General features: G+C 43.1%; 1 protein-coding gene and 1 pseudogene across 1 annotated transcript; both read left to right on the top strand.

The window, feature by feature from the left end:
* Positions 1–712: 712 nt before the first annotated feature.
* Positions 713–11,464, top strand: LOC116900587 (transmembrane and coiled-coil domain-containing protein 5B). Its single transcript, XM_032902307.1, has 11 exons — positions 713–747; positions 1,395–1,544; positions 1,822–1,939; positions 2,230–2,280; positions 3,258–3,326; positions 4,374–4,430; positions 4,915–4,974; positions 5,431–5,495; positions 9,801–9,876; positions 10,143–10,186; positions 10,990–11,464. Exons 1-11 carry the CDS (start codon positions 713–715, stop codon positions 11,186–11,188), a joined length of 924 nt encoding a protein of 307 aa, XP_032758198.1. The 3' UTR covers positions 11,189–11,464.
* Positions 6,971–9,366, top strand: LOC116899965 (annotated as a pseudogene).
* Positions 11,465–19,385: the final 7,921 nt, after the last annotated feature.

Below are 19,385 nucleotides of genomic sequence, written 5' to 3' on the forward strand. Positions count from 1 at the left end.
TTCAAAGAGGGCGGTGAAAGGACGCTGGCATGCTGGTGTTCTGCCTTCCTAAGACTGGACTTGGTGTTGGACATTGGTACTGGTGTGGTGGTTATAAAATACCAGCTTTTGGCTTCCTCCAGAGCTTGATGCCTCTGTCTGTCTCCATGTGGTGGTATCCTGTTGTTGAAGCTGCTGTTTGAACTCAGCTTGTTCAAATCCAGAGAGTTGTAGACCAATAGAAATCAGACAGCTCATTTCTTGGCTTGTTTTGTTTCTTGGGGTGTGGGGTGGGTAATTTGTTTGTTTTGTTTTGTTTCCCTGAGGGTTTACATTGGAAATATAAATTATATTTGTATTTGTCAACTGACATTCATTAATCTGTCACATGTCCCTTAACATTTATTACCCCCCATCCCCCCACCCCCCAGAGTAAGTACATGCAAGGAAGGGAAAGGATTGAAAGAGCGGAAATGTAAAAGGTTTCCACACCCAATGTGATCTGTTCTGAGATCCACAGATCAAACTATGGTCTATTTTGCTGAAATGTAGTTTGCATAATATACTGAGATCGCATCTGGGAAAGTGAGAGCCCAGAAGCTTCATCTTGATTCTGCTGATGTCCCTGAAGAGGGTCTCACTTTTGCCCCCTCCTTTCTGTGTACCAACATGCTGCACGATAGGTCCTTCGGGTTTATAATGGCTGTCTGTATTCATATCTAGGAAGTAAACGATGGAAGACGTTGGACAGAACCCGTTGGATGATGAGTAAGTAATCCAACAACAGGGATCCAGAGAGACGACTGCTCTAGAAGTTTCTAGTGACCCAGACCTCATTTGTGAAGATGTTCTCTCCTGAAGCCTGAGAATCCTGGAAGAGATTTCAGCTCCATGTTCCCTTATTCCATCCCTGCCTGGTGGGACTTTGTGCAGAAGCTATCCTGTCACCCAGCTCATTAGCTGGGTTTAGGGGAAAGATCTGTTCCCTTCCCTCCTGCCCAGAAAGGCTAAGATTCTGATAGACTGAGACAGATAATATTTAAGTTTATAACAAAAGACAAGAAATTTCTTTTATTTCCCATCTTTAACTGCCTTATAGATGTTTAGATGCTACATTCTCCATATAAAAGTTTTGGAGATGAACAAGTACAATCGTTTATATAAAAAATATGGTTTTTCTTTTGCACACGAACGATTTCCATCTCAGTGAATATTGCTTAAGAATATATAAAATTAAAATGTGACCTGACAAACATTTACTTTTTGAGAAATTCCATAGAAATTGGTTAATCATGAAAAAAATCAGTCAACTCAATTAGGTGTGTGAACAACAACAGACCGGAGAATACATGCAGGTCTTCTAGGAGCTCTGGGGTTTTGTGGTGAGTTTAATCATGAAGATGATTTTCCTGTAGGGATGAGATTACAGAAATACCAACTTTAGAAGCCATAAAACAGAATCTCAAGTACCTGAACTCTGACCTTGAAAAGGATCTACAGCGGCTGGATGAGGCCAATCAGACTCTTCTTAGAAAGATTCAAAAGAAAGAAGAATCTATACAAAGGTCAGGCTTTGCCCTTGGGGAAGGAGAAGCTCTTCAGGTGATGTCCCATAGACCAAAGGGTTCAATTCCCTTGTAGAAATTTCAGTGTGTTATTTAAATCCTGAAACTTGACCTGCAATGCCCTCCAAAAGTCTTTGGTGCAGATCTTTGCATCAATCTCTTCATTTCATTGACATTTCATTGCAACTGTCACTCCAGATCCCTCAGATGTTGGTGGTGTGATTTTGGTGGTAGCTTCCTTAGGACTGAGCCACACCTGTGTAACTATGTTTTTCAGTCTTGAAAGAGATATTGCCCTGTCCATAGGAAGAGTCCCAGAGAGGGATGACTTCAATGAGATCATAGTACAGAAGGAGACTGCCTTGAAGGACCTGGAGCTGGAGATAGCAAAGCTGGTGAGAAGACTTCTAAAGGAGTCCCTGAGAAGCCCTCTGCAGGTGTCCCCAGAACTCTGCATATGCCCTTTGCCTCTGTGGCTACAGAAATCGTAGCTGCCTGGAGGCGCTCTGTGATGATGAAGCACAAGGCATGGGGTTACGACCTTGGCTCTGCCCCAGATCCCCTATGAAGGACTGAGGTGCAATTAACTGACACACTCATCCCCACATATCATGTCAGTGGCCCTGGCAAGGGAGAAGGTTGAGAGCAGAATCTGTTTGTCTCCTTTAATTACTTCTTCCCACAGGAGAAAAAGAATAAGACCCTAAGCAAGAATGTGATGGAACTTCAGAAGAAGGTAAGGAGACATCCCAGGGGTCAGGTACCCTATTCCCTACAACACTGTCTTTACAAAAGAAAGGCTGGTGGAATGGGCAGAAGACATATGAGGTAAGTTCGTGGAATATATGTATATATATGTATGTATTCTATATATGTATTCATATATGAATTCTATATATGAGAATTCTATGTATGAGAATATATATCCTCATCAGTTATATTCAACCACATAAAATATAGATTATATACTACATACAAATGAAGAGACTTTTCACACACTTGAGTCTATCTTGAAATATGACTGATTTCTAAAGAATCTCTTCAGCTCTCTAGTCCAAAAAATGAAAAGACTCTAAATCTCTGCCCTACACCCCCTTTCACCTTCAGAGTCTTCAGACACTCGTTTGTTGTCCCTGAGTCATGACAGGTTGTGGGAGGAGGGCTGAACATGGGCAATGATTTCCCACTCCTTTCCCTATTCCTACCGTTAAGCCCACGCTTCTCTCCTTATTGTGGAGCTATGATGGTCATGGGGACAGAAAAGGATGTCCAGTCAGGGCTTAGTGCTTAAGAGCACATACTCTTACAGAGAACCTAAGTTCTGTTCCCAGTTCCTAGGTCAAGTGGTTCACAATCACCTCTACTTAAGATCCAAGGACTTGAAGCCATTCTCTGGATGCCAAAGGCAGCTGCACTCACCTTTACATACCCACCAACACCACACACACACACACACACACACACACACACACACACACACACACACACACACACAAATACGAATCTTAATTTGAAAAAAAAGTAAGAAAACCCTATCTACTTAGGATGAAGTTAGCACCTTCCACAAAGTCAAAGAGACATGTTTCCATCCAAGATGTTTTAGTACCCGAATTAGTACGCCCAATTGTTCTGCTGGCTAAAACCCCAGTCTAACCTTATCTTAGCTCATCTGTTTGCCTTGATGAGTTCACAGTTACTTCGATGGTATTTCAGATTTCAAAAGGAACTAAGAATGCTGTCTCTGATCCAGAAACCCTGAGAAAGAAAGTAGCAGAACTCAAGGTGAGTAGAATAGCAAACTTGGACATTTTTGTGACATGTGTATTAGTTGTAGGTTCTAGGAGGCTGTTTTCATGACTTCTCCTCGGTGTGACGCTAGACGTGCCCGTTTGTGTATTAGAGTCATGCCGGCATGCTTTATTCCCATGCACTACCCTGACAGTATTGCTCACACTAGAGGTGGCTACGTTGCCTTTGGCTGGAGGGGATGCCTCAAAATCCTATTGGTTAAGAAAACACATTCCAAACACTTATTGGCATCTGTCTTCCCTGGAGAAGTTTATATCTAAATGAGGACACACAGATACCTACATCCAAATAGAAAGAAAATGCTAATTCTCACAGTTATATGAGGATGCATTGATGATCATAGATTGTTTGCCAAGCTGTGGCTCATAGGATAAATTTTATTTTCAAATTTCATTTCGTCTTTTTCCTCTGTTAGAAAGTAAAGCAACTGAAAATATTAATTTGTTAAGACTCTTTTGTTTGCACCTCGATGCCTAGAGCATTTTATCACATGGCAGAGGTCCAGTAAATATTAAGTGGACAGAATGAGTAGACTCAGATTGGGGGGGGGCAAACCTATTGAGGAGCTCTGTGCTGTTTTGGGGGACAAGCGAAGTGTGGCCTTTGGCTGAGGTCACCATCAAGAGCCCCATTATCTGTTTTTCTCTGAACAAGTCGAATGTCTCCTATGACCCTTTTGTGATTTAGAGAGCGTGAGTGCAGCATCCTGAATGAGTACGGGGAACAGGCTAGTGGTCATTGGTCAGTAGGAGAAAGGAGAGTGGCCAGACTCAATGGCGAGTCAGCCTTCTGCCACTGTGGTTTAATGTCAGCTCTGCCACTGTGAGATTTAGCTAAGTTTGTACCTAACTTCTCTGTGCCATTGTTTCCCCAACTGCAAAACAAGGGTAATGAGCATAGCCTGCCTTAAGTATTTTGTCCTCAATACATGATAGCTGCTCTGAGTTTGGTTTTTGCTGGCCTGGGTTTTCCTTGCACAAAGGAAAGTTGTTCATTTCCTGCTGTTACCATCTTCCCTAGGTGAAACTACAAAAGTCAACCGAGTCCTGTGCACAACAAGAGAAAGAAATCGCCAAGGTTAGATAAGACCAGTGCCTTTTCCACTAAGGGTTTGCCTAGGGCATACATAGAAGGGAAAGTCTGAGGGTCTTTAGAAAGGTTTTTAGGCATGGGAGGAAGGAAGAAAATCTGGCAAGCGAATTTCTGATTCACAGACAGATGGAAAAAACACTTTCATTAAATACTGACCTTAAAATTTTTAAAACCCTCATCTGCCCCAAATACCTTGTACAACCCCCAAATCCAACAGCCTATTGTTCCTTCCTGTTTCCCAGAGAGACACAGGACAACTGGGGTGAAGTTCTACCCCTCCTCCACTCAAATTTAGGCCTTGTGCCTAAATATTAGGTCACCTCTTTAGGAAGTGGTGGTTGTTTCCCTTCAAGTAAGAGGTTGCTAGGGAACCAGCCACATGTCCAAAGTACTAGGCAGGTTCCTAGGGAAACAGCCAAAGCTTGGTACTGATTGAAGTCATGAGGTTTGTGTTTTCTTCTTTTCCTAGATGGAAAGTGACTACCAATCTGTATTTCAGCTCTGTGAAGACCAGGCCCACTATATAAAGGTACAGCATTTACTATAGAGAGTCAGAGAGAGCTGCTTTCTCAGTAGGCTACCCTCAGCCATGGGAAAATGCCTTTCATGCAATGAAATGACCACCAAACAGGAATGGTCTAGACCATGTGCTGAGCCCTTGTCGTACATTGTTTTTCTCAACCCGTTTGTCTAGTAAGTCGGAGGAGTTCTGAGGACACTGAGGTTTCAGGGAGGTAGGTTACATGCTCCGGGAGCGCAGTCCAGCTCAGACCTGGGGTCTAAGTACAAGCAAGGTCTGAAAGAGGAACTTTTTCCCTATGCCCATCCTTTGATTAGTACCTCTGATTTATTTTTTTATTAGAACACCCACTATTTTGTACACCCTGTTGTGTGAAATGTTTAGAATGTTAGTTATTTTAATGGACTATTCCTATCTGTGACTTTGAAATAAAGACAAAAATTCTTGTTTATGATGCATGGGAAGAAATACCAAGAAATTCTGAGGGAGATGGAGAAGGAAAAAGAAGTGATGCTGCTTGAAAAAGAAATGTAAGTTTGGGAAACAAGCCCTCTGGTGCACTCTACTGTCTGCCCTAGGCAGTCCTGGGGAGGCACAGCCTTATCAGAACAATTGGTGTCACAGAGTAAAGGACTCCCAGAAGGTCATTTCCAACAACCTCTATTCTTGCTCCAGACTGAACATTCAAAATCCTTCAAACTGCTCTCCTGCCTTCCCCAGTAACTGGGCCTGAAATCTCTTTATAAGGCTCTTTTCATATATCTTTAGTTGAGGGCAAGTGTTCCCAAGGCATCAACCTTTCTAGGACATTGGTACAAAGGAATGACCAAAGATCTGTAGATGTTTTTCATTGGATTTCACACGTCTTCCTTTTGTTTATACTTCTTAATTGTATCACATGTTATACAATATGCATAAGATGCACATATCTTAAATCTATCCTTCCTATGTCTAAATAGCCCTGTAAACTTGAAAACTTAAAACTGAAACATTTACAGAGATAGTGTATTTCCTTTTGGTGCCTTGTGGTTTTGTAGATTGGGGGACCTCACACGTGCGAGCCTGTTTTTACATGTTTTATTCTGTACAATTAATCTGTGTCTCTGTCCTTTCACATATACTGAACTGTTTTAATCATTCCAGCTTCATAGTTAGCCTTGATATATGGTCGACATAATCTGCAAGTGTTTTGTTCTTATTTAAGATTATTTTCTCTAATTTTAGACCCATGGATTTCAATTTATTTATTTTATATCAGTCTTACAACTTCTATCAAAATAATAAAAACTTACTGAAATTTCATTGCAACTATTGGAATTTGTAAATAAAATTTGGAAGTTATTTAATGTCCAGCTAATAGTTGTTCCATTTTTATCCATCCATTTGCTTAGATCTTCTTTAACATTTATACAGTGTACTGTCATTCTATGTAGCATTATCTACATCTTTAATCATACTGATAGTTTTTGATATTGTATATGTTGCATTCATTTGATTTTAGGATCGATCATTACTACTATATAGGAGTATGTAGACTTCTGTTCACTGAATCCTATCCATTGACCTTGCTTTCCGATTTTTTATTGTATTTTATTTTATTTTTTGATTCTTGAGTTACACAGAGTAACTAGGAGCCTGCTCCCAGGACAGGGAAACCCAGGTACATATTTGCTTTGATGGTCTTGAACTCTGCACTCTGCCCCTCAGTCAGTTTTTATCACTACTTTTTGTTCTGATTCTATTTCCCTGCACTTCAAGTTGGCACGTGTCCTTGAGGGAAAGCCACGGAAAAAGAGGAGCTCTCTGTGTGCTTCACCTGACTCAGGGACTTGCGTCCCTTTGACTCCTGACCGCCTGTTTGATACATTCAATGCGTTGCACCCTCTTTCGTGGTTACTTTAGGAAATAGCCTGGCCTGACACAAACTACTTCATCATGGAGGAGCCAGGAGCCTGTGCCAATTCTCCCTTTACATATTTATTGATTACTATAAAAGGAAATAGCCATGAAACTGCTGGGTAAGCTTACTGGATCAATTCTGTAACAGGAAACTACTGTAAATAAAACAAACTGACAGTGACCAGAAGGCTTTAGAGAGAGATCAAAAGCAGACATATGTTAGGGTTGAGTTGGCAGTTGGAAGGGAAGAATGGCAGGAACCTATTTCCCCTGGGGTTACACCTAAGGTCAGCCCAGACCCATATGTATATTGTATGCATGAAACAGTTAAAACATAGAGGGAAAAGTTAGAATTTAGGCCAGTAGGAAGAAGAAGACCCGGACTCGGGAGTTTCTGGATATTCTGACATTAGGTTGGAGCCACACAGTCTGTCTTTGGTGGCAGCTAAGTGCCAATCAGGTCTTCCAATTTCAGTATGGATCCTCACAGACTGCCCTGAGCAGTTAGCTTAAAAGTCAGCCAGAGAAGTAGGCAGAGTTTAGGTACAGTTTATCTTTCTCTTAGGAATAGAATGTGTACTGGCTAGTTTAATGTAAGCTTGACACAAGCTATAGTCATTGGAGAGGAAGGAACCTCAATTGAAAAGACACGTGCATAGTATCCAGCTGTAGACAAGCCAATAGGGCATTTTCGAAATTACTGATTGATGGTGGAAAGCACAGTCCATTGTTGGTGGGGCCATTCCTGAGTTGGTAGTCCTAAGTTCTATAAGCAAACAGTCGGAACAAGCCATGGGGACCAAGAGCAAGCCAGTTAGCAGCACTCAGCCAAGGCCTCTGCGTCGACTCTTGCCTTTAAGTTCCTGCCCTATTTGAGTTCTTGTCCTGACTTCCTTCAGAGAGAAACAGTAATGGGGAACCGTGAGCCAAATAAACCCTTTCTTCCTCAAGTTGCTTTTTGGCGATGGTGTTTTATCCCAGCAATAGTATCCCTGCCTAGACTGGAACCTTCTTGGCCACCATCGCTCAGTGCCCTTTGGATTCCTTCTCCTTTCTTGTGTTGCCGCTCTGAAGTCTGAGGTAGTTCACTTGTGCGGACGGAGCGCCGGTGGAAATAGAACCTCCTCGTGGTATAATCTGTAGAAACCCAAGGAAGATAACTGAAGCCTAACTTCTACTTGAATGACGCATACATTTTTGTGGAGGAGCCTTGTGTGTATTTTCTACCCTGGCACAACTCCAGGCACGTTTCTACACGGAGAACAAGAAATACGCAGTGGATGATGTTCCTTTCTCAATCCCTGTCACCTCGGAAGTTTCTGACCTTAGTAACATTATCAAGACATTTCTGGAGGCCAAAAATGAATTCCACAAATATGTCGAGTTTGATTTCCTTATTAAGGGCCAGTTTCTTCGAATGCCCTTGGTCAAATACATGGAACTGGAGAAATTTCATTGGAAAAGGTTCTGTAACTAGAATATGTGGAAAAATACACCCCACCTCAGCAAAAGCAATGCATGTTCCATGATGACTGGATCAGCTCAATTAAAGGGGCAGAAAAATGGAACATCTCTGGTTCGATAAGACTTCTCAAATCTGGTCCTTGGAAGGAAAGTCAATAACAACAATTGTGGAACATACAGATGTTGTGAAAGATGTGGCTTGGGTGAAAAAAAGACAGTTTGCCCTGCTTACTCCTGACAGCCTCGATGGACCAGACTGTTTTCTTATGACAGTGGAACGTAGAGAGGAACAAAGTGAAAGAAAGCGCTGCACTGCGGCCCAGGGCATGCTGGGAGTGTGGACTCCATAGCAGTCGATAGCTCGGGAACTAAAGTTTGCAGTGGCTTCTGGGATAAGATGCTAAAGATCTGGTCTATAGTCCCTACAGATGAAGAAGATGAAATGGAAGAACCACGAATTGACCAAGAAAGAAAAAAAAAAAACAGAATAATTGGGACTAAGAAGAACACCCTTGGTGACCCTCTCTGTCCACACAGAAACAATTTCCTTCGTACTTTGGTCAGATGCTGAAATCTGCAGTGCGTTTTGGAAGCACACAAATCGAGTGTGGGATGTTGAGTCTGGTGGTCTTAAGTCGACTCTGACAGGAAATAAAGTGTTTAATTGTACTTCCTAGTCTCCCCTTTGTAAACGTTTGGCATCTGGAAGCACAGACAGGCAAATTAATTAGACTGTGGGATCCCCGAACTAAAGATGGGTCTTTGGTGTCGCTGTCCCTCACCTCACATACAGGCTGGGTAACATCAGGGAAGTGGTCCCCCACCCATGAACAGCAGCTGATCTCAGGCTCTTTAGATAAAGATACAAGTTATAAGGTTCCTCTCTATGATCTAGCTGCTCATGAAGATAAAGTTCTAAGTGTGGACTGGACAGAGACAGGGCTACTTCTGAATGGAGGAGCAGACAATAAACTGTATTCCTACAGATATTCCCCTACCACCTCCTCCCTGTGTGGGGGCTTGAAAATGAATGGCTAATAAGAAAAAAAAAAGTATCCCTAGCTAGAACAAAATGGAAGTAGGATATAGCTTGAACATAAAGTCCTCAGTTAATCTCACCATCAAAGGGGGAGAGGGACACATGTGGACATGGAGGCAGAATTTGGCAGCTCATACAGAGAGAAAGAGAGTCAGTCAGAAAGGAGATAAGAGACACCAAGAAGAAAATAGAAATGGGGAATAAATTAGAACAAAATATAATAACTCATGTTTATAAAGAGGCTATAAACAAACTCACTGTATGCTAAACTTCAAAATAATTGGAAAAGAATCGGTCACATTGCTCAATGTCTTTACATGCTGAGAAACTATGAATTTCGGCCAAATCACAGGTGTCTCATGACTTAGGAAAGCTGTTGTCTGCAGTTCCTTGGGTTGTCTCCCATCTTCTTTGTCGTTGTTTTCAAATCCAGATCCAAAGCCCAGAATGACTCTTCCCAAGTAGTGAAACCGGGGTCAACTCTGGTAGAGACCATTCAAAGCAACATGGTGAGTCTTGCTGCCCACTCTTGGACTTTCCTCTAGCACCCCTCCCCCTCTTCCTGGGCTATCTCCCTCACTCTCCTCCTCTTTTTAAAATGTCCTGGAGATGGGAAGTGAGATTCTGTTGCCTAGCACTACACTATGTCATCTGGAGAAAGGCAGAGGCAGAATAGAAAGCCGGCTGACCAAACTGCAGTCTCTGCTCGGAGCCACACCATTGTACTTCTGTTCGTAGGTATTCTAGTCATACGAGATTTTCATTCCTTCCACAGGAGAAGAACATCATTAAGAAACAGAAGAGGAAGTTTTGGCTTAGGTGAGTGGCAGAGTCCTGCTCCTGACCTAGTTGGTCCAGGCTAGATTCACTGTGCATCTGAATGGATAAAGACCGAAAGAATGAGTGTTAGTATCAAAGGGATATATCACGCAGCTTGGAGTGCTTTGAACTCTTTCCTTCAATATACAAAGTCAGGACACCAGACTTAGGCGATTCTAACTAGCTGGAGGACATAGTGGCTGCTTCTGAGTAGCTCAGGATGCAAGCTGTAGACTCCATTTATTCCACTTCCTCTTCTGTTCCCCGGCGTGATCCCTTCCCATCTTTCAGGTCCTGCGTCCTATACCTTTGCTACATTCTTGGAAAGAGAGGACAGGATGCGTTAACTTCCTTTGTCATTTTATTGTAGAGAAACTACAGGGAGGAAAACCATCACTTGAATTCTCTGTCTTTTTCAAAGTTTTGAAATAAGGAGACTTATCTTCACTTTCCTAGAATTACTCGTAGATGGCATGGAGAGCACCTCTGGCCAATGTGACCATCTTTATCTTTTACTGTTAGCTTTCTGTTACCTATTGCCCTATAGGTAATACCCAGAAGGTCATCTATTTGATTGGAAAAACTTCCTTGTTCAATACTTGACCACTAACTCATGTTTTTCCTGTTACCTGTATTCACTGTCTCTGCATTCTCCTGCATTTGCACTCTCCCCCCTTACCCTAAACACTCTAATGGTTTTGCCACAAGAACAAAAGGAATCCAGCAGCCATTTACAAGTTCCTATCTCACTGCTTGATGTTGAGCTACTCTGTTCCTGTATGCTAACGAGTTCCTCTTTGCAGGCACTTCCGGTACCTTTTCTTCATGATCATGATCGTCTTCCGGTTACTGGGCTATGTGTTCTTCCACCTGCAGTATATAAACCCGGACTTTCTCGTGGACACCCTGCCCATGCTGATGAGCAGAAGCAGCTTGAAGTGGCTAAGGGACATATTGTTTCCCTTCCTTACCCTAGAAGTGGAGGATGTGCTCCCACACTAGGTGTGCAGCCACCCTGCCCGGCCTCACACTCACCCAGTGGAGGGGCCCCAGCTGTGGTCCTGTGCTAGCGACGTGGGCCAGGCAGGAGCCGGAAGCCTATGAGTCAGAGCTTCTATGTGACAGCTGACTTTTCTATTTCACTTCCTGGAATGTCTCTCTGCCAAATACAGAATGCACTGGACCAGACTTTACCGTGTTAGTCTGTGTGTCCTGGGGACTTCTATGTAGTCTTCAAGTTCCCTGTTCTGTTGAGACAAAACAAAAATGAAAACTCTCCTAGTAAGCCCATTTTCTGCTTCATTTTATTAAAGGAAAAATAAAATCATGTTAGAGTCTCAGTCATTTAAGGAGGTGTGCATGAGAGCACACGTGGAACTAGACTCCCATTAATAACATATTCTCTCGGGGTTGGGGATTTAGCTCAGTGGTAGAGCGCTTGCTTAGCGAGCACAAGGCCCTGGGTTTGGTCCCCAGCTCTGAAAAAAAGAAAAAAAAATAACATATTCTCTCCCTATAGCTTTTTGTGTTTTATATTATGTTTTTAAAATGAGGTGCTGAAAAAAATGACCTTTTTCCTATACATAGATAATCACTCATTCTTAAGTGAGAAAAAAATTAAAACTCAAGTGTTAATAAAAGTGTAAAATTCAGAAAATAAATACAACCAAATAAAAAGCTTTAGATATAACTAAGCAAATACATTTGATTATCATCGAATGTTACCCTCTAATTCCTCCCAACTGAAGACAGCCTTCCGTATCCTTTAACCAAAGCTGCTAGAACCTTCTCTGTGTTTCCTGAAGTTTGCCATGACATTGAGACAGGGGTCCTCCTTATTCCTCACCAGGTGTCACACAGCCCCTTAGCACAGTGCACTGTGGGGAAAAAGGACTTAGTGAAAGAGTGAATGACTCTTTTCCAGCACGCTGCCCTGGGATTACACCTCAAACCACAAGGCTGGGACCCTGCATTATAAAAATCTTTCCTTTCAGGAGCAGTGACTAAGAGCTGTTAGGACAGAAAGGAGGGGGGTTGGGGATTTAGCTCAGCGGAAGAGCGCTTGCCTAGCGAGCGGAAGAGCGCTTGCCTAGCGAGCGGAAGAGCGCTTGCCTAGCGAGCGCAAGGCCCTGGGTTCGGTCCCCAGCTCCGAAAAAAAAAAAAAAAAAAAAAAAAAAGGACAGAAAGGAGGGAGGGACACGATGAGAACAAAAGTCACCTCCTATCCAGCTAGTGGCCTCTCTATACTCACAGAAGCTGTGACAGCATAGAAGACTTTTTTTTATTTTCATTATCTGTCTGTACATTCCACATGTTCTCCATTTCTGGGGAAGTTTTCTCTCTTGGAGCTCCTTCTTGTTACAGATTTTAACAGTTTTGTTCAACAGCACTGGAGCAGAGGCAAGCACACTGTGTGTTTTGGCTGCAGACATATCTCTGGTTTCCTTTCTGGGGTCTAAAAACGGCAAAAATATGAATAAGCTCTGAATGAGGCAACTACAATTTAAAAAAGACTGATCAACATCACCCTCTTGTGGCCAAATGAAATAAAAGCACTTCCCCTGGTTTCATCCAACTAGCAAGTGGAAGTAGGGAAAATCAATGAGACTCCATTCATGGCTAATTCTCGGTGTTCTAATAATTCAAATTGGTCCTAATTTGCTCAGTCGGCCAATCTAAAAGAAATTTGTCAAAGAATTTCATTAGTCTAGCCAATATTCTAGATATAGAATTATAGTATTGAAAAGACAGGTTGAGTTCTGAATTCATAGCTGGTAAGCAGACAAGTACAGTTGGATATATAAACATCAGATGATGTTATGTGATATAACCAAGTTAACCAGTTGGGGACAGGGAGAAGGGGCAATTACAGTGTTCGCCAAGAAGGTGACATTATATAAAGAATAGGATGAGGTGAAGGGACTGTCTAGATGCCAAGGGGGGCAGTACATAGGGATTCAGCAGGCACAGGGCTGTGAGGATCTCCCAAGGATTCCCTGCCCATACCTCGTTAATACAAGTCTATCTGTGGGAATCCTGTGTTACCTCTGGTCCCTTTGAGGACAGGACCCAGGCCTGAGACTTTCTATGCTGAAGCTTCAGCATCTGGGACTGATGCAGACTAGTTTTATGTCAGCTTGACACAAGACAGAGTCATCAGCAAGAAAGGATCCATAATTGAGAGAATGTCACATATGGTTGGGCTGTAGGCAAGCATGTTGGGCATTTTCTTAATTAGTAATGCTGGAGGGCACAGCCACTGTAGGTGGAGCCATCCCTGGGCTGGTGGTCCTGCCTTCTATAAGGATGCAGACTGAGAAAGTCGTGGGAAGCAAGCCAGTAAGCAGCACTCCTCCATGCCCTGTACACGAACTCTTGCCTCCAGGTTCCTACCCTGCTTCAGCTCCTCCCCTCACTGCTCTTGAGGATGAACTGCTGCAGGGAACTGTGAGTGAAATAAACCCTTTTCCTCCCATGCTTTGCTCTTGTGCTTCATCCCAGTAATAGTAACCATGACTACGATTCTAAAGCTACATTTGCATTATGTGGAGCTGAAAGGGGTGGCCACAGCTGACCAGAAAATGCAGAGTATTCCCTAACACATGCATTGCTTGTCACGGGATTCTTAATAATTCACGATGCATCTAACCCTTCTCTAAGATATATCCCAACCTTCTGCAAAGGTTTAGATGCTGGTTAGAAAAACTGGCTGCAAATCAGTGGCTTGGAAAAATGAGCGAAGTAAGCTATCACTTGTAGGGAGCCATCCAGTAGGAATCTTGGACCTACAGATTGTGTCGAAGGTCTGTGTTGCAAAAGCACCAAGGTTTTTGCTGCCCCCAAGAGGAGGAAGCTGACACCAGAAGAATTATGGAAGCAGAAGAATGCTGCCTTAAATGAACAGTGATGGGGTGGGGAGGTAACTTAATAAAGTGCCTGAAGTGCTTGCAGCATAAGCATAAAGACTGGGGTTCAATTCCCAAAAAGTCATGTGAATGCCGGTGGGTATGACCACCCACCTATAATTCCCATCCTGAGAGGGCTAGGAAGCTGTGGTTCTGAGTATGACTTATCTCCTATAGTCTCATGTGTTTGACCACTTGGTCCCCAGCTGGCTGCACTGTTTGGGGAGGTTTTAGAACCTGAAGGAAATGAAGCCTTGCTGGAGGAAGTCTGTCACTGGGAGGGGGCTTCGAGGTTTTATAGCCTGGCTCCACTCCCTGGTCTCCATCCTCTCTCTGCTTCCTGGGTGTGGATGCAATGTGACCGACCAGCTTCTGCCTCCTGCCGTCCCTTCCCATGGCCATATCTCCCACCATGATGAACTCTAAGACAATATAAACCTGTTCTCCTTTAATGATTTGTTGGTGAAGTGGGGTTTCTGAAGCTCCTATAAAACAGCATGACAAGGGGTTGGGGATTTAGCTCAGTGGTAGAGCGCTTGCTTAGCAAGCACAAGGTCCTGGGTTCAGTCCCCAGCTCCGAAAAAAAGAAAAGAAAAAAACCCAGCATGACAAGAAGAAACTTGGGGGAAGGAAGGGACGATTCAAGCTTACACTCTCAGGTCACACTCTATCACTGATTAAAGTCAAGGCAGAAAGAGGGGTAGTAGGTACTGAAGCAGGAACCAACCCTGGAGGGAGTAAGGCATCTGTGTCATGTGCCTGCAGTGCCCACGGGGGCCAGAAGAGGGCATCAGATCCCTTGGAACTAGAATTAGAGAAGGTTGGTAGCTGCCCTGTAGATGCTGGGAGTTGAACCCTCTTCTGCAAGAACATTTGATGCTTTTAATTGCAGAGCCACCTCTCCATCTATTCCACTTTACTTTTTGAAACAGGGTCTCTCGTGGAACTCAAAGCCTCACCAACTGGGCTACATTCACTGTCCAGTGAGTCCAGAGATCCTCCTGTTTCTGCCCCAAGCCTTAGCAGTGAGATTGCAGGCATTTGTGCCTGCACTGGGCTTTTTATGTCAATTTCTGGGAGTCTGAATTCAAGTCCTTATCCCTGCACCACACAGACCTTATCAATGAGCCATCTTCCCATCTCCTTACCTGTGTTAATGTTAATAGATATAATGGGGACCAGATGTGGTCATCAAGGCGCAGAGCATTATCAGGAAGTATGCAGGCAGCGTCTGTAACAAGTTATCCTGCAGCAAGATGATGGCAGAAGACATGATTTTCCTGAGGAACAATGACTTTATTGAGGACAGCAGAAGCAGAAGCTTTGAGCTTATTGGCACAGCTTCTCTGGGTCTTGCACAGCTCCTTAAAGTCATGTGGCGTCAACGGAAAGGGTCATGATACAAGTCTGGCCGCACAGGGAGCTGGTTGCAGGAAAATGACAATAAGCTTGCAGAATGACCATTTGGTTGTAAGCGTAGTAAGGATGCTCACTTGGTTTTTATCCTTCAAGGGAACTTCAAGAAATAACCTGGATGAAAGGGAGTCAGAACTTTGCAATCTTAGCAGACACAACAACAATACACAAGGATGTCTCAGCCAATAAGCACAGTGGCTGGCAGAATGTTGGTTTTTCAACAAATGTTAGCCATAGCCCATGACCCTGGTGATAGTCATGGACAAGTAGCAGACCAGTTAAAATCCAAGGAAGATAAATAGAAGACTCAAAGAACCAGAGTCAAAGTGTACATAGTCTTCTCATGATAAGATATCTGTTATAACCTCCAGCACAACTTTGGAGTGGTTGAATTATTGAAGATTAAATACAAAGGAAAACAAGAACTAGAGGTTTGAATGTTTGAATACATCTTTTATATGAAATCACTTTGATGGTAGTCTCTCTCTCCCTCCCTCTCGTGTGTGTGTGTGTGTGTGTGTGTGTGTGTGTGTGTGTGTGTGTGTGTTGAAGGAAAGTGCTTGGAATGGCTAAGCCGGCTTGTTATCAAATCTCTGTCACCATCAAGAATGAGAGTGATATACAAAAGGAGGAATACACATGTGGCTGGGGAGGTTAATGTTAAGTCATACACCATTTGCCCCAAACTTGAAGAGTGGATACCTCAATATGGAGAACTAGACAGCATAAAAATCTCAGGCTGATTCTAAAATCAAGGGTTTGAAGTACATTCTCTCTTAACACAGCTTCAAGATCCCTTACAATCTGCTTTGCATAGAGACAGACACACAGAGAACTTACAATCTCACTTCTTCGCTATCCACTGTGGCTTTTTCTCTCCAACCCTGAAAGAAGACAGGGGTCCTATATGCTCTGCTCTTAAGAGCTTGCCCATCTGTGCCTTTTCTTGCACTTCACTTGCTGATGTCAAATCTTTATGAGACTGAGAAGACATTTTAAAGCAGAGAGAAAGAGTTTGGCTTGTAATTGAATTTTCAATGAAGCCATTATTCTCTGTATGCTCTGATATTAATCTTAATTGAGGGGCTATTTTCTCAGGCTCTCTGGATGAGAACACCAGTTCTGGGAAATGTTCCTATAACCCAGTCCGATTATTCCTTCTCCAATCCTTACTCCAAACACATATACAGTTTTTAAGCTGCAGAGTCAACTCTGAGGTTACTTGGAATCCAGTTGTTTTTTTTTCTTTCCCTTTCTGCTAAAATAGAAAGATATATATCCCTTTTGTATATCTATATCTATAAGCTTACAAATAAAAAACAGTTTGCAAGTAGCTCGGCACAAATAAGCCAAATTGGATCACAAATGCCCTCTTCAACATAAAAGTCTCAGGACTAAGTCTGTCCCATCCCATTCCCCGCAATCCCACCCCACCCCACACTTGAACAAATGACTTTATTCTGAATTATATGAGCAACTCCATCTTTAGGATCCTGTTTGTGAAAGGCCTGGCATTGCTGGCTGAGAGTTCAGCTGGGAGGTTGGTAGAATGGTCAAAGTCTCTAGGCCTAGAACAGAAGGTTACATATCCCCGCTGTGACTGCCTTATAGAGCCAAGGTTCCTGGGAACCGAGAGGTCAGCCTCCTTCTTCATGTTGTCGTGAGGATGAGAAAGAGAGAAAATGTGTTCCAGATAATATCAATGTAAGAACTCTTGTTTCTGGGATAAGCTGCATGATGGACTGTCTGACCTTTGCATGTGGTCTTTTAAAAGCAACGTATGCTTAAGTTTTGACATAGCTACTAACTTTATATGAGTGTCACTTATGCATGTGGAACCTTGAGAATATTAGTCTCCATATTAAGCCATTTCTCCCAAGAGCTCACTCAGCTGACATGAAGGGTCAAGTATCTTAAACTCTTAACTCCTAACATTGAGTCAATCGGCTTACGAGGGGGGAGTTTTAAAAAGCAAAACAAAATGAATAGTTCCCACTCTCCCCACACTGCCTGATTCCTCCATATAAATACGAAGACTTGACACAGTCAAGATAAAACATCTGAAGCATTTGCTCGCAATCTAAGCAACTGAGAAATTAACCAAGGGGTACTATCCTAAACCAATAATGTGCGAAGGTACAAATCCTAGAAGTAAAGGACACTGTGGGAGAAGAACACCGCACAGCAGCTATCTCCTCTTTCTCTCTAGTATGCTAGCTTTGTATAAGATCTGGGTATTCAGCCTGTATCATCTGGCAAAGGCTCAGTGACTCTCTGCCTCAGCGTGGAAGTCAGATGACTGAACTAGTGCAGACAAAAGCTCAGAAGACTAAAAGAGACTTCGGGCGAGCATAGTCCTAGCTCCCCTGCCCCTATGAATCTGAATGCAGCACTTGCTTATTGTTGTGATAAAGAGTTGGCGTGCCTAACTCAGTGAAGAAGAGGGTTTGTTTGTTTGTTGTTTGTTTTGCCCACAGTTCAGGATTATTCCATCAAGTCAGCCAACTCTTGGTAGCTAGATGGGCTTGATATGATTTGTGGCAGCCAGACTTGCCGACAGCGTCCTCACATCTCCATAGATGGAGAAGCAGAGAGAATAGGTGGGAGCAGAGATGGGTTACAAGCTGTGAGCCCAACTCTCATGACACAGTTCCTTTACCCAAGCCCACCTTCTACAAGTTCAAGAACTTCCCATGAGCCTCTAGAGACATTTCATATTCAAACCATAATACTGGTCTTCCTTCCATCCTCCTTCCCTCCTTCCCTCACCCACTCACTCACTCCTTTCTTCCTTCCTGTCAGAATCCTTCCTGTCAGAACACAGTCCAAAAATGGAGTTGTGTGAGGAGAATTTTTAGTGCTTGTGAGAAAACCCCAAGTAAACAAGACAAGAGTCTTGTGACCTCGGTTTCTTCAAAAACACAGAATTGCTCTTGAAGTGTGTTCTTGTGCTCCTCCTAGGTATAGATAGAGGATAGAAATGAGTTTACCTCAGATTATTCATTACAACTAACTATTGTTTGGTTATATGCCTCTGTGGAAAAACATGGTTTGCTGCATGCAGCTTGTCTCTGTGACTGCACACTTTATTCATGTGACTCTTCTTTATCCTCTCAGAAAAAATTATCAGATGCTCTAAATAAAGTTGGCTATGGCTGAAGACATCATCATCTACCTCATTTATTGGCTCTTCTATGGATTCATCCCACCACCTCTAGAGTCATGACACCTTCCGTCCTCCATCCTTCCCTCTCTCTTTCTCCCTCTCTCCCTCTCTTCTTCCTTCCTTCCTTTCTTCCTGTGCGTCTGTCATTAGAAAAATACTAATTAGAGGCTGCTGGTACGCTAGGAAGCATACTTTTCTCAATGGCGATATTTAGTTTAACAGCTGCCCTGTCCATTCCACAAGAGGCTGCTTTCACTGTAATGGAGAGCTAAGCCACAAACCAGTGTGGACGGAAGCGAAGCACAGATCCCTGCCAGTGTGCCTTGCTCCTGCTCTTGTTCCTGATCCACAGGGAGTCATGAGTTCCAGCTCAGTAGTCACCATTGTCTTCTTCTTGGCTAGGAGCTTCATTACACCTCACATGACTCTGGAATCCAGCTAGATGCTGCTGTGTAAATGAGAAAAAGGAAGCTGCACACCTTGTTCTAATGAAGGTCTGTTGTGAAATCCACCCTAAAACCCAACAAGCAGCACTGATATCCATTGGTGAGAAACAAGGTTTTCTGAGGTGAAGCTGGGGTGCTGCAACCGTATGGACAATCAGAAAGAAAACGATCTAGGGTTTAACGGGTGCTCTGGTCTCTCAGAAGCAGGAGTCCTGTGAAGAGGAGAATTGAAAGGACCTTGAGCTACTGGTATTTTAGCGCTTGCT

The sequence above is a fragment of the Rattus rattus genome, chromosome 5 (genome assembly GCF_011064425.1).
Source record: "Rattus rattus isolate New Zealand chromosome 5, Rrattus_CSIRO_v1, whole genome shotgun sequence".
In the NCBI taxonomy this organism is placed as follows: Eukaryota; Metazoa; Chordata; class Mammalia; order Rodentia; family Muridae; genus Rattus; species Rattus rattus.